Source organism: Electrophorus electricus, chromosome 2 (genome assembly GCF_013358815.1).
Source record: "Electrophorus electricus isolate fEleEle1 chromosome 2, fEleEle1.pri, whole genome shotgun sequence".
Taxonomy (NCBI): Eukaryota; Metazoa; Chordata; class Actinopteri; order Gymnotiformes; family Gymnotidae; genus Electrophorus; species Electrophorus electricus.
In genome coordinates, this window is record NC_049536.1 from 27327039 (window position 1) to 27341943 (window position 14905).

Consider the following 14905-nt stretch of genomic DNA (forward strand, 5'->3'; position numbering starts at 1 on the left):
TTAACAACAACAACAAACAGGTAAATAACAGGATTATATGGGCCACCAGCAGGTGATGAACCAGAATGCCTAAATGGGGAATGCCTTGCAAAACTGAAAAGTAAATAATAAGTAACATGTAAAAAAAAAATAAAAAATCAAATAAAATGAACCAACTTCCTGTACCTTATCAATGTGTTCCCTTTGGAAATAATAGCACGATGTTATGCGATGGGTATAGCATGTATATAAGAAAGCGTACTTTTGCTTCTAAAACTACACTGTAAAAAGTCATGGGTTAACACTTCCAGACTTGTGGTACTTAGCAACGATTATATTACTTTGCAACTATTATACTAATAGTAATAATTTAATAACTGAAACACAGCAACCTCTAGAAGCATTAACCCACTAGTTATTAAAATGATTAGTACAATTTTATTAAAAGGTAAGCTTATATATTATAACATAACCCGATAATCTCCCATAATTCAAGACTGGGGGTTTAATAAAAGAAACACAAAGGAATAACAGACCAACATCCACCACATATTAAAAACCAACAAATAAATAAATCTGTATCGAAATAATAAGATGAAATGCATCTGGATCGACTGCATCATTAAAAATGTTTCTCAAAATAAATACTGTACATTTTGGACAGGAAATTTCTTTTCATCTAGCATGTTTTTTATGTTAATACATCCTTAGGTCTGTCCTATTAGAAAGCATAAAGAAAATTTTAATATGGATCTTCTGTTCACGAAAAAGTACTGTACAATATAAGTTTTGGAAGAAAATCATTTAAATATATTATTTTATTGAAAATGAAATATCTTTATGTACATACTCTCATACATATGATGATCTATGAAATAAAGAATTATCTGTGAATGGTAATTTCTCTTTCTTTGATCTAAAAATACAAATAAATGTGTCTATGTGTCTTAGCATCTCCTCCACACCATAAAGTACAATTAGTATTGCAACATCTTAGGTAAACATTAAATACACTACGGGGAATTCAATATTGAACACACTGTACATTATTGCATGGCCAAAGAACTGCAGATTAGTGCAGCCTCAGTACAAAATGAAGGTATCACAGAGATGAAAGACCTGTGGCTGTCCGGAAGGTTCCAATATGAGAAAACGGATCCAATTCATTTTTTGTTAAAAATGGAAACGGGACAGCTGACAACCTTAACGTGTGCGCATCTTTTCTGTGTTTGCGCGGATGAACCAGATTTAACATGGACCAAGTTTAATATGAACTGAGCAGTTAAGGATGAAATTTCTTTGGGAGCCATGGGAAGGAAACTATAGTTACGACATCAGCGCAGAAACCAAGAGAACAGTTGTGGAAGGGAAGTGGAAAGCAGGTGTGGGTAAGTCCACCGACTACACAACACAGGACAGCACGTTGGCCAAAACCGCATCATGGACTCCCTGACGACATCGAGCCACGGACTCAACACATACTCCCCGATGAATTGAGGATTTTTCGATTGTTTTTCAGCGTCATTTCCATTACAGCATGTGTGTGCGTGCGTATGTGGAACTGTCGGTTCAGATGAATAGGAAGACCATGATCATTCAAGTCAATCAGGAAGCAGTTCAAACATTTTTTTTAAATCTTTCCTTCTGCGGGAATCCACACGCCCTCCAGCAGCTCCTAAGAGCTTGGAACTTTGAGGAAAAGAAGTTTCTGTTTCGTTTTCTTCTTTGATTTTTTAAAAAATTATTATTTTAATGGCCGTGTAGTTCTGACAGCCGATTGGGCATCATCTCTGCCGGTGGGCGGGGCATGCGGCACTGGGTGCGGCTCCGAGGCCTGTGTGCTCAGGGGTGGGGCCGTCCGACATGGTCACCCAGGTGCTTCTCCCGCCCGCCCCAGGCCGGTGTGGGGTCTCAGTAAGGGGCAAAAAGGATCGAGCCGGTGGAGGGGCGAATGGGTCCTGGCGCCGCCCGGAGGAAAGAGGCAGGCAGCGTGGCAGTCTGGAAGATGGAAGCGTTGGGGCGTGGATGTAGCGAGATGGAGGGCATCGTGGTAGGGGAGAAGGGTGTGGAGAGAAAGCTGGGTGAGATGGGCTTCATCAGGTCCTTCTGAAAGGCTAGCTTAGCCTGCAGAAGAGAAGAGAAACGGAGCTAATGAAGAAACATTTGGAACTGTAAGTCTATGCCGTCTCATTCAGGTGTGAATTCCTTCACTTGCTGGCACTTTTGTGGACACTTTTGTGAGTGTGGGTGTTGCTATAGCGATAATTATAAACATGGTACTTTTAAACTAAATGTTTACCTGCGTTTGTTCTATGGAAACATTTTTCTTTTGTGACACTGTCATTGGAGCTAATGTAAAACGCCAAGTAAGTGTAAGTGTAAGTGTGTGTGTGTGTGTGTGTGTGTGTGTGTGTGTGTGTGGGGGGGGGGGGGGTGTGTATTTCCTAACTGAGGACTTCTTGGAAGAGAACAGGGAATAAAAGCTGTCCGTCCTAAGCGTGAAGCACCAGGGCCAGTGACGAAGTGAAGAGTCACGTTTTAACCGTCCTGCACTGACGACCTCTGACCCCTGAAACACGAGTGGCTCTTAAAGCGCGCCGCAGGTAATGAGGTGCTCAGGTGAAGCGTTACCAGGGAGATGGAGCCGCGGTGTTGCTTGTTGTAAGGGCTGTACTTGGGCTTCAGGGGTTTGCCTGCTACCCGGTCCTTGTGCCTCCGGCTAGAGATGTGCTGGGGAACGGACAGAAAGAAAAAAATTCACAGAACTTCATCCAGCCAAGTCACGCGCACATTTACTGACGGAGACGCATGCTACGTGAGCAGTTTGGGTTGGGGACACATTTTAATGGATTTTAGAAAATAAAATATCATTGCTGTATATGTATATTTATTTTAGAGCAAGGTGCCAACAACACCAAGGTCATGGGAACACCACAGAGCAGTCACTGTCCAAGTGGACATATAAAGCACTCTGGATAAGAGCATGTGTGAAATGTTGAAAGTGTAATTGTTAAACATATGGGAAGGTGAGGGAACCTGCCTTTGGAGGTTGACTCTACTGCAGAGTTCAGTCCTAACGCTCACATAGCAACTAACAAACGCATGGTAGGTGACTTCAATTCAATTATACTTTAAACTCTTGGAACAGAAATCTTTGGGAAGAATAAGGATAATACTTCAGCCGTGGGTGCTAACGTGGCATGCTAACGGTACGTGAAAGCAAACAGAGGTCATGGGTCATCAGCAGAGCTAGCACGTTGGAGTCCTGTCGGATACGCGTGTACTGCAGCGCACCTGTTTGAGTTGGATCTCGGAGTTGACGTGCACGTCACAGATTTCGCAGTGGAACGTCTTGTTCTGTAAGCCCGAGCCTTTCAGGATGTTGGCCTGCATTTTGAGTTTCGACCCAGGCCTGGGGTACGCCTTAATAGGCCCCGCCCCATTCCTGGCCTCCAGCATCGTTTTGTGCTTTGAACCTGCCAAATATAGATATACAGATATTCCAAGTGAGGAACTAGTGTACTGTAGTAAGACATTGTAGATGTCAAAATTGTACAGTTTCCAGACAAAAGGACAATTCAGAGGTCTTTCAACACACACACACACACACACACACACACACACACACACACACACACACACAGTGTTTCCTCTACAAGCTATATTTACTTAATTGATTCAGTAATAAAAATCAAACAATAATAAGATTTTTCCTAATGACAGAATCAGAAAATGTTAATGTTGATATTTCATGTCACACAATACCAAGATAATAAATGCTGCACAACTGGCTTAGTAAATATTATTAATCAAAATAAATAGCAAATAATTGCACAACAAATATGTAGTAAACCAAAGGGATGAAAGATCTAGTGCTGCTCAGTGCCTAGAGGCCTGATAAATGTGGCTGTAACCCCCTTGTGAATCTCTTCCCAGTCTCAGCGCTGATTTCTTTTCAGCGTGCGTGTTCCAGGATGTGATTAGGGGGACGCAACACCCAGCCTGCATTTCTGTTCCATTTAAGACAATTTAAAATGCATCTGGTCAAATGTTCAAAATATATCAGCTAACACCTCTGCGGATTGTTCAGACTCGACTAAGTGTGTCCTTGCCAGAGAACAAACGCACCAGGGAACACGCTCGTTGAGATTTCTCACAGGTTGCAGGCATTCTTAGCATTCGGTGTTAATGAGAGTGAGAAACCCAGGACCCACAGGGTAGCGGGGGGGGGGGGGGGGGGGGGGGGGATGTTTTCAGAACCTGTGTTGTGAGCCTCCAGCTGTGAGAGGGAGTTGACAGCAACTTTGCATAGAGAGCAGTAGAGAAGCTTCTTGGCTTTCTCCTCCTCGGACTCCTGGCCGGGTTCGGCCCGGCCAGCTGGTTTGGGGGCACTCCTCAGCGATGGAGCCTGACCAGCCGCCTCCACAGGCTGACCGGACGACGCGAGCGGAGGGTTGGAGAGGACGGACATGGGAGGAGGGTTGGGAGGAGCGGCTGTGGCGGAGGTGAAGGGTCGCGGGGGAGCCGAGGCACTGAGGGCGGCAGAAGGTTCTACGCTTTTCTCTGTGGGAGAGAGAGAGAGAGAGAGAGAGAGAGAAAGTGAGCGAGGGAGAAAGAGACAGGATGGAGAGAGAGAGGGGAGAAAGAGTGGAGAGAGAGGGAGAGAGAGACAGAGGGGAGAAACAGGATGGAGAGAGAGAGAGGGGAGAGACAGGATGGAGAGAGACAGACAGAGAGAGAGGGGAGAAAGAGTGGAGAGAGATTGGGGAGAGAGAGAGAGACAGAGAGATTGGGGAGAGAGAGAGAGAGACACAGAGGGGAGAGACAGGATGGAGAGAGAGACAGAGAGAGAGGGGAGAAAGAGTGGAGAGAGAGGGAGAGAGAGAGAGAGACAGAGAGATTGGGGAGAGAGAGAGAGACAGAGAGATTGGGGAGAGAGAGAGAGAGAGACACAGAGGGGAGAGACAGGATGGAGAGAGATGGGGGGAGAGAGAGAAGGGGGGAGGGGGCAAAGAGACAGAAAGAGGTGAAAGAGAAAGTAGAAAGGCAAGAGAAAGTGAGAGGGCAAAAAGGGGGAGAGCCAAGAGACGAGCTGACAGTTAGTTCTGAAGATTGTGGAACGCTGTATTGCTCAGTGACTCGTGCTTAACTCCTCTGCTGTGTGTGCTTGCAGAGAGGTGTTGCACTGGGGTGTGTGTTGCATAAGGGCCATCCCTGGAGGCGGGAGCTCCGCTTTCTGTATCGACAGAGCTGCAGCAGCTAAGCTGGCCACCTCCTCTGCCTGGATGCTGCCACGGCTATCAGGACTGGAAGTCTCTAAAGTGACACCCCACCCCCACGTGCCACAGGGAGCCTTCCAGGACTCTGAGCGTGATGTCAGAGCAGTGGAGCACCTTGTCCTCGGCACAGGGGGAGACTGCTGCAGTCATTCTGGGCTTAGCCTCCGACTCCCTGCCTGAAGTCTCCTCCAGGGCTACCGTGAACTGACAGCACCATCACACGACAACTAAACGTCTACTGATGCTACATTCAATCTGTAGATTGGAAGTGCTGCAAACTCCTGCTACTCCTGTACCTCCCACTCCATTCTCTCTCTCTCTCTCTCACACACACACACACACACACACAAAGCCAATAGTTAACTTCAGCATGCACTTCTTGTCTGAAGTCTTATCTTTGTTTTGCACTGCGGTGTTTCTGCTCTGTGTCTGAAAAACACCCACTGTGGTGAAATTGGAGACTTCTGACATCTACTGGAACAGGGGAACAACACCATAACTCATCACAAAAGAACAAATAATCACAGAGGGGGGAAAAATGGCAACAACAACAATATTGGTCAAAGCCAGTCTAGCACGACACATGGCCAGCACGGCCGCCTCTGCTGGTTTATACTGGAATCATCTCCAGAGCGGCTCTCACTGAGTCAGGGAGAGGGGCCACAGTTCAGCAGTGTAATCCAGATTGTCTCACTGAGTCAGAGAGCACAGATACAGCTCAGCGTCATCACAGAGAGCACTCTCACATAAAACACCTGAGTAGCTTTAACGATCCTGAAGTCCCTGCACTTTATGTGGAGCAGTGGTGTCAGGTAGAATCAGAGCAAGCAGTAGAGTCAGAGTAGAGTCAGTGTGAGCAGTATTGTCAGAGTAGAGTCACTGGAAGCAGTAGAGTCAGAGTAGAGTCAGTGGAAGCAGTACAGTCAGAGCGAGCAATAGAGTCAGAGGGAGTAGTAAGAGTCAGAGCGAGCAGTAGAGTCAGTGGAATCAGTAGAGTCAGAGTAGAGTCAGGGAAGCAGTAGAGTCAGAGCAAGCAGTAGTCAGCGTAGAGTCAGTGGAATCAGTATAGTCAGAGTAGAGTCAGAGCAAGCAGTAGAGTCAGCGTAGAGTCAGAGTAGAGTCAGGCCTGCTGCTGTTGTCTGGGAGCGACTGCAGCTCTATGTTCAGACGCGGCCATGACAGCGAGGGGCCACAAGCCATCTGCAAAGCAGCCTGATGTTCATCTGGCCTGATTCGATCAGGGACGCTGCATAGCAATTAGAAGCAGAGCTGGCTAAGAAATGAGGAGCAGCATGACCAGTCTATGGAGATAGAGAGAGAGGGATAGAGAGTGAGAGAGTGAGGGAGGGAGAGAGAGAGAGAGAGGGATAGAGAGAGAGAGAGAGAGAGAGAGAGAGAGAGAGAGAGAGAGAGAGAGAGAGAGAGAGAGAGAGAGAGAGAGAGATGACAGAAGGGATATGCAGCTCCAGAGTCCTGTGGTGTCTGTTTTTTGCGCTCCAGTCCATATCTTAAATCAGGAAATGATTATGTCAGATTATCTTGCTTCGGGGTGCATGGGACTGTATATAACAGCATTCTATATCTGCATCTATATCTGAGACAAAGATCATGTTGTTGCTGTTGTTCTTGAACTGCACAATGAGCCAAAATCAAGAGAAATTAAGGAGATGGGAGAATTAAATACATTGCCAGTAAGCACACAGAGATGGCCCACAGCTATTAATGCCCAGTACTGCGTGTGTGTGTGTGTGTGTGTGTGTGTGTGTGTGCGTGCCCCTCATCAAAACCTTCACGTCAGACATGACAGGACAGAAATCAACACATCAGCAGTTCAGAATCTGAAGGAACTCTGTAGCCAGCATGTGCTGATGTCTGTCAGCGTAGGCTGGTTCTCTTATGAGAGATACTCACAGTTGTGGGTGTTTGATTTCAGGCGTCACACACTCCCTAAAATACACGTGGACGAATGGGTGTGAGTAGAGAGTGCTTGTATGACAACACACTCACACACACACACACACACACACAGAAACACAGACACAGAAACACACACACACACTCACACTCACACAGACACAGAAACAAACACACACACAGAAACACACACACACACACACACACAAACACAGACACAGAAACACACACACTCACACACACACACACACACACACACACATTCACACAGACACTCAGAGAAAAACTGAAATAGGGATGCAGCAGGGATAAACAGAAAGTGTGATGGCTGCATGCTCACAGAGCACATCCCAAACACCAGGGTCAGGAGAGGAGGAGGAGGAACCAGTGAAGCAGAAGGGTAACGGAGCAGGTCATGACAACAAAAGTTGCGTTTAACCTGACTGGTCAGAGCTGCTGTCAGTGACCGTGCCGGAGGGGGCGGGGACAGTGCTGATTGGCTGTGCAGTGGCATCGAGGGCGGGGCCACCTCTTGGTTTGGTGGTCTCCTGGGCTTTGAGCTTCTTGGCGTGTTTGCTCCCTTTGTAGTGTGCCTCCGCCTGGCTCTACGAAGAACAACAAGCCAACCGCAAATCAGGCTGATAGACAGCAACTGATGGACAACAACTGATATACAACATCTGATGTACAACAACCGATGGACAACTGATATACAACTGATGGAAAACAACTGTCTCTAACATCATGGAAGGTATTGACACATGCACACACACACACACACACACACACACACACACACACACACACACACAGACAGACAGACACACACACGCAAACAAACAAACACACACACCTCGGCATGCACGTGCATGCGTGCACACACACAGACACACCTGTTCACATACAGACGCACACAAACACACAAGCATGCTTGCAAGCATGTGCACACACACACACACACACACACACACACACACACACACAAATGCATGCACCCACACATATACACACACACGCACGCGCACTCACACACACGCAAACACATGTACGAACACACACACATGCACATGCAAACACACAAAGGCGTCAAACAGCTTTGAGAAACAAACACAGGTCCAACGGGAAAAACTAAGGCAAGTGGCCTAGAAAAAAAAAAAGTTAAAAACCAGGGACTGATAAATTGGAGATTAATAGTTACTGTAAAACTAGTGTGACAGAGAGTGGTGGAGCACAGATGGATTAAATTGATTTAGTAGCACACAGCTGGATTAAATTGATTTAGTAGCACACAGCTGGATTAAATTGATTTGCAGCAGAGAAAAAGCAGACATGAAGAGGCTGCATTCAGGCAGGCAACAGCCGAGAGAGTCGGGCCAGCTTCCACGTGGACCTGCGTCTCTGTCAGCTGTTCATTTACGGGGGAAAATGGCTACTTCAGACTTTAGGGACAGGCCGCGCTTCTGGAGGATTAGAAAGCTCTTGAATTTCTGGCTGCCGTGGGCTTTAGAGGTTCACTTTCTCGTTTTCATGAGATCAAAGCCATTAAGGTCTCTACAGACCCGGTGATAGATTTTCACTTCAGATACAGACACTCTGTTACGTCTTCTAACTACAGGTTTGGAGAGATTTATCTTGTGGCTTTGACAAGTCCACATGGACCCTGCTGGAACGTCTCACACATCCTACCAAGACACTGTGCAATTACCCTTAATTAGCTTCTATTTAGCATTTTGCTACTCTGTAACCATTCACGAGTTCTTTAAAGGACGTATTCGAGCCCTCAAACTTTGTTGGCTTATTTACATACATATATAAAACATTATATAACGTTCAGTTTTTTATGAATTACTGCTGAAGAAACTAAACGTTGTAATCTTTATGACGTGTCAGAGGAGGCAAAGCTGGAATAATGTCTTCGTGTAAAGATCACACACCAACATTTACAATCCTGAGAACCTGAGAGTGATGAGTCTGGCTGCTGAACTCGGAGAAATCAGAGTCTTTAGAAGGAGATTCTAGTGGCTTGCCATATATCTTCTTTCATTCCTGCTGACACATTAACAACAGCGTGCCATAATAAAAGTTCAGCTGGAGGTGCCTCTGTAAAGAACGAGGAACTTCAACGGTGACACATTTGTGTTATCAAAACAAATAAACAGGAATCACACAAACAAAGCCCTCTGAAGAACTCACTGCTAATAGCACCGTGGCACTGAGCAGACGGAAAGCAATCAGCTTGGCCTCAATCTGGTGCTCCGAGCTAAAGCAACACTCCTCCAAATATCCAATTTCGTTTCCTTTAATTAATTCAATTAATTCCGTTCACCAATTCAAATAATTAATTGCTTTGATGTAATTAAATAAACATAGGACTACTCTGGAGGCAGCCTAGAGGAACCCTTCACTAAACCCTCGGATCATGTGGTGAGTTAGAAGGCAGGTGACCGTCTCGTGCTGAAGATCACATGAGACGTAGCTGCAGTTTCTGGGAATCACTGCGCAAGGTGGAGCCCTAGTCTCTCCCCAGCACACGCCATTGCTACTGTTCTGCGACATCGCTTTCCAGTTAGAAATAAATCACATTATGATGGATCGTATACTCCATACCGTTTTCAGGATAAATTATGGACTTTAGGTGGTATGCACACTTAAAGCAGTGAGACGGCAATGGAAAACACAAACGTCTGATGAAAAACACAAGAGTAAAAAATTTTATTTTCCCACAAAAACAGAAAGAACAACAGAGAGAGACAGAGAGACATGACACAGCCAGAGAAAGAAGAAGAGTGAGACAGCCAGGTTCATCAACACTCATAGCACCTGTCCACACAGCTCGTCTGTGTGAGCAACGTGAGGACCGGTTGATACAGCTGTACCAGTGGCACCTGAGAGAGCAGTGGTTACCGTGGCAGCACAAAGCCCTCCCCATCCTGCAGAGTCACCAGCGCATGGATGCCGGGCCAGATTCTAGACATATTTACAAATCAAACACTTTATCTTGTACCAAAGCTTGGTGGGTGTGTGACGATAATCCCTCCATGCCGGCGCCAATATCCAGAGCTGACATGACACAGCCTGTTGTATGGAGACGCTCTGTCGTCATGTCACTGTAGAGGTGCAGGCGTGTTCCACACGCTTCCACTGTGTGGCTCGACACGCTACGTATTAAACGGATCATTTGCAGAGAGGATTTACAACAAGCAGGCGGAGTGAGAGAAAGAAAGGAAGAGGAGAGAGAGAAGAGAGAGAGAGAGAGAGAGAACATGACCAGGGAACAGGGTTTACAGAGCAGGGAGGGAAATAAGCCTGGTGATATTTGCATCTGCGAGTGGGGAGTCACGTGAGGACGTTCTTCTACAGCTGTGTGAGAACCTCTCCATTTAGCCTTCAGCTACTGTATAAGACACCTGTCAGAAACACAAGACAATCCTCCACAACACTGGTGTGCAGTGAGAGAATACACACACAAATACACACACACACAGATGCTTTTGTCTGGTTCTGAATGGAGCTGTTTCTCTCTCCCTCTCACACACACACACACACACACACACACGCACACACGCGCACACGCGCACACGCACACACACACGCACACACGCACACTCCGACGTCTTCCCCATGTCTGCTCCTCCATGGCTTTCTCCTCCTGTACTCGAGTATGGCTGTGGCTCAGCGCCCCATGTTGAGTGAGAGTGAATATGTGCTTTCTGAAGCTTGTCTGCATGTGTGTGTGTCTGTCTGCTTGAGTATGTGTATGCATGTGTGTTTATATATGAAAATGTAAGCCAATGTATGCACATGTGTGTTTATACATGTGTGTATATATGCGTGCATGTGTGTGTTTATTAGCCTGAGTAAATATATGCGCGACCGTGCATGTCTGTGCACGTGCGTGTGTGTGTGCACGTGCGCGAGTGTGCGCGCGCGCGTGTGTGTGTGTGTGTGTATGTGTGTGGGTGTGTGTGTGTGTGTGCGCGTACCTCTATGCTTGAGTATGTGTATGCGTATGTTTATACATGAAAATGTGAGTCAATGTATGCGTGTGTTTATACATGAGTGTGTGTATATTGTGAGTAAATATGTGCGCAATCGTGCATACGTGTGTTTGTGTGTGTGCGTGTGTGTGTGTGTTTGCACTGCCTCAGAAGCCTCTATCAGAGCAGCGACTCAGGTAGTCTCAGTTGAATGGGCTAATTACGCTACATGAATTTAGTGTGTATTTACACAAGCTGTCAGAACGATTAGCCTTCTGTCATGTTCCCCAGGACCTGGGCATCAGACGCCACCTCTCTACACATCTCTGTCCCCTTCATTTTACCCACACTAAAAACCCCACAATAACTACAACCATAATTTCGTACCACAACCCATCCAGCCAGACCCGGCATGGCTCAAAGGCCGTGTCCATTTTCCAAGCACATATCTGAAGACATGGCAACGTTATTGGCTGAGGAAACCGGCTTTTCTCAAAGGTCCAGCTGATGGTGTGTATTTCCTGTAGCACAGTCTGAATGGGGTTCGTGGGGTTTTTGTGCCCAACTACAAAGTGCAGCTTTGCAGACGCTTCTTTGAAAATGTGCAGTGTTGTTATCTCTGGGCTTTCAGAAGACGCTAGTTACCTGCAAGCAGCCACCGCGATTCTCTGCTCTGTCCTTACAATGTTTTTTAAAGACACAAAGACCTCTTAATATGCCCAGACACCACACCACTCTGACTGAAACACAGCAATTCATAGCTAATTAAGTGCTGGAAAACGTAACGTGGGAAAAACATTGCTTATCTTGATACCTTTACCATCAGCTAATGGCTAGCCAGGAAAAATAAGCAGGGAATGTTAATCAAGTGGAGCCTTTAAGTAAAGACGCGTTGGTCTAACGTTCTCTAACGAACCAGAGCTCGTTTGGCTCATTAGCGCGCTCGTACGGCGTGCGGATAAATACAAAAACTACTCGCACTAAAAGCGCCTACCAAAGACTCCTGAGCCCAAAGGGGATTGTGGGGAGGTGTCTAGGATGTATCTCAACTTTGATCCTGGTTCAACTGGCCTGACATTTTGAAGAATGTTGGTGTTTGCTGGAAACGCTGATAAAGGCTGATTTGGTCCTAGCGCCCAAGAGAAGTGAAGAGACAAGACGAGACAAGAAGAGAAGAGAAAAGACGAGAAGAGAAGAGAGGAGAGACCAGGCTCTTGGTACTGTAGATATTTTAAATCAGTGCATTGTATCTGCAAAAATGTCACGTCTCCGCTAAGAAAAGGACCTGTAGCTTGGCTTTGTGCTCTAGCGGAATACATAATCATGACAAAAATATAAATGCAAAGAACCAAAACATGAGCTTGCCTGTTTTGTGAGGATTAAAATAATAATAATAATAATAATAATAAACACTGCTGGAAACATGAATCTTAATAGTAAGCATGTCTGAATCCAGAGTTGCCGTTAGGGTTAGTAAAGTGTGATGAGAGCTTAGAACATCGATCACTCCACAACCAGCACATCGTCCGGAATGCAGACTATCAGTCAGCGCGGGTCTGTAACGATGGATAGAACCAGCCAATACGGTACCTGTTCACCTTAACCAAACATCTCGGCTCGTCTCCCAGTAAACTAGCACGCGCTGCAATCCCAGTAACACCAGTACTGCCCTTTCAGCAACTGACTTAGGCCCCAAATTACGGAAAGGTGTGTGTACTGCTGGCAGTCCACGGAATGTCACTGGATAGCTTTGTTGTTCTTAAGGAGTTACTATAATTATTGTTTTACATCATTAATAATCAATTAGTAATCATTAATTTGAATAAAACAAATAAAACAAAAACCAAATTTTTAAAAAATGGTTTTACTTATGAGGAATTTTACAAACTGTTGAAATTTACTTTAACAATTTTAATTGGTTTCAAACATCAAATGTGATATTAAGGTCTACTATTATTCAAATCATTCATTAAATAAACTAAATATTTCAGGATGTGGAATTCCATTATTTCTCAGGGATTCTGAAGGCTTAAACAACTGCTCCACTTTACCGTGTTTTTCCACTTTAAGTGTTAAAGCTTTCCTGTAGCTCACCTGGTAGAGTGATAAAGCTCTCTTGTGTCTCACCGGGTAGAGTGATAAAGCTTTCCTGTGCCTCACCTGGTAGAATGTTGAAGCTTTCCTGTGGCTCACCTGGTAGAGTGTTAAAGCTCTCCTGTGGCTCACCTGCTAGAGTGTTAAAGCTCTCCTGTGGCTCACCTGCTAGAGTGTTAAAGCTCTTCCTGTGGCTCACCTGCTAGTGTTGTAGCTCACCTGGTAGAGCTGGGTGCTACTAATACCAGGGTCGGGGGTTCAAGTCAGGTCAATTTGGATAAGAGCGTCTGCTATATCCTGTAAATGTGGTTGAAATTCTACGCTAGACCTTATTCAGTCATTTGTATCCCAGCGTCAGTTGTGACTAGTTCCCGTCCAACTCCCTGTGTCCCTTATCAACTCAGCATGTGTCCTTCAGAACTCCTTATGTAGGGTAACGAGGAAGGTTAAAGGTCAAGGCACATTTAAAACAATCCTCATCAACTAACAGTAGGCAGAGAAGTAAGGATCTCTGTTAGCTCAAAATGTGTTGAGGCTAATCAGGGTTCATACTGTCAGACTTTATACTTTATACATTGTGGTGCATTGTGGGAGACGCAGGCTTAAATAATCCTTGAGACTACACCTTCCATGCCTCACGGTTGTGTGGGGTTATCATCACAGAAAAGGCCTCAGCCGTGACACTGCTGGCAGAGATCTTCACACTTCCTGCCTTGTTTCCTACCACTGGCTATAGGACAGGATGGCAATATGCAGCATGCCCTGAAGAACAGGATTAAATTACATCACAGAGCTTCTAATCCCCACCCAACACACCACGAGCGCGCACACACACACACACACACACACACACACACACACATACGCACACGCACACACTGGCAGCAGAACTGAGAAGTGTCTAGGCTGTAATGAAGCCAGAGATGAAGGTTTTCCACTTCTGAGCGTGAGAAACCACCATATACAGCAAAAAGTACCTGCCTGATGCACCGTTGAAACCCGTTGAACCCCCCCCAATGGTCCCTAGCCCCCTCCCTCTCTGTCCAGTCACGGGGTCCAGAAGGTCCAGGGTCAGTGTTCTGACACACTGATAGGCGCAGCACTGCAGAAGGAGGTGGTCCTTGCAGCAGACTCAGGAGTCCAGGAAGAGAAACCAGATGGGATCCAGCCCCTCCCATACTGCTTTCATTTCACTGGCCAGGACTTGACTACACCCACTACACTTTTTGCATAAAATGTTACAGTATGACATAACTGTAGGGGGAGGGGAAAATGTGACTTTTAGACCAATGGAAGACCAACATGGGAGGAGCTGGACCAGGTCAGATTGAGCCCCTTGAATTCATGTTCCGCAGTGACCCCTAAGCCTGTCGTGACCCTTAGGGTTAACTCAGGCACGCCACACGGGGTGGAGTTCTGTGCAGGTGATCACAAGACACCTAAAAGTATTGTCATCAGGGCCCCTGTTGGTTTTACAGGAGGAGGTCTGCTTTGAGAATCATTTGTGCCCTACGTGAACTTTACACACGGCACTGCGAGTGATCACTACTGAAACGTGTGAGAAGCAACCGTGTTAGATTTTTACCATGCTCTGATGCCACTACCCTGTCTCCCTATCTTACTGAAAGAGAGAAGAAAAAAAGAAAGGAGAAGAGAGAGAGA

General features: G+C 45.9%; 1 protein-coding gene across 3 annotated transcripts in view; it reads right to left on the reverse strand.

Moving 5' to 3' along the window:
• Positions 1-469: 469 nt before the first annotated feature.
• znf385b (zinc finger protein 385B) overlaps positions 470-14905 on the reverse strand; it is an 89061-nt gene continuing 74625 nt past the window's right edge. For all 3 annotated transcript variants that reach the window (XM_035520127.1, XM_035520126.1, XM_035520124.1), the window contains exons 5-9: positions 7612-7777; positions 4240-4542; positions 3274-3455; positions 2611-2709; positions 470-2103 (exon numbers count right to left, since the gene is read on the reverse strand). In XM_035520127.1, the coding sequence (XP_035376020.1) occupies positions 1891-2103; positions 2611-2709; positions 3274-3455; positions 4240-4542; positions 7612-7777 (963 nt within the window). In that variant the 3' untranslated portion in view covers positions 470-1890. The remainder of the gene's footprint in view (positions 2104-2610; positions 2710-3273; positions 3456-4239; positions 4543-7611; positions 7778-14905) is intronic.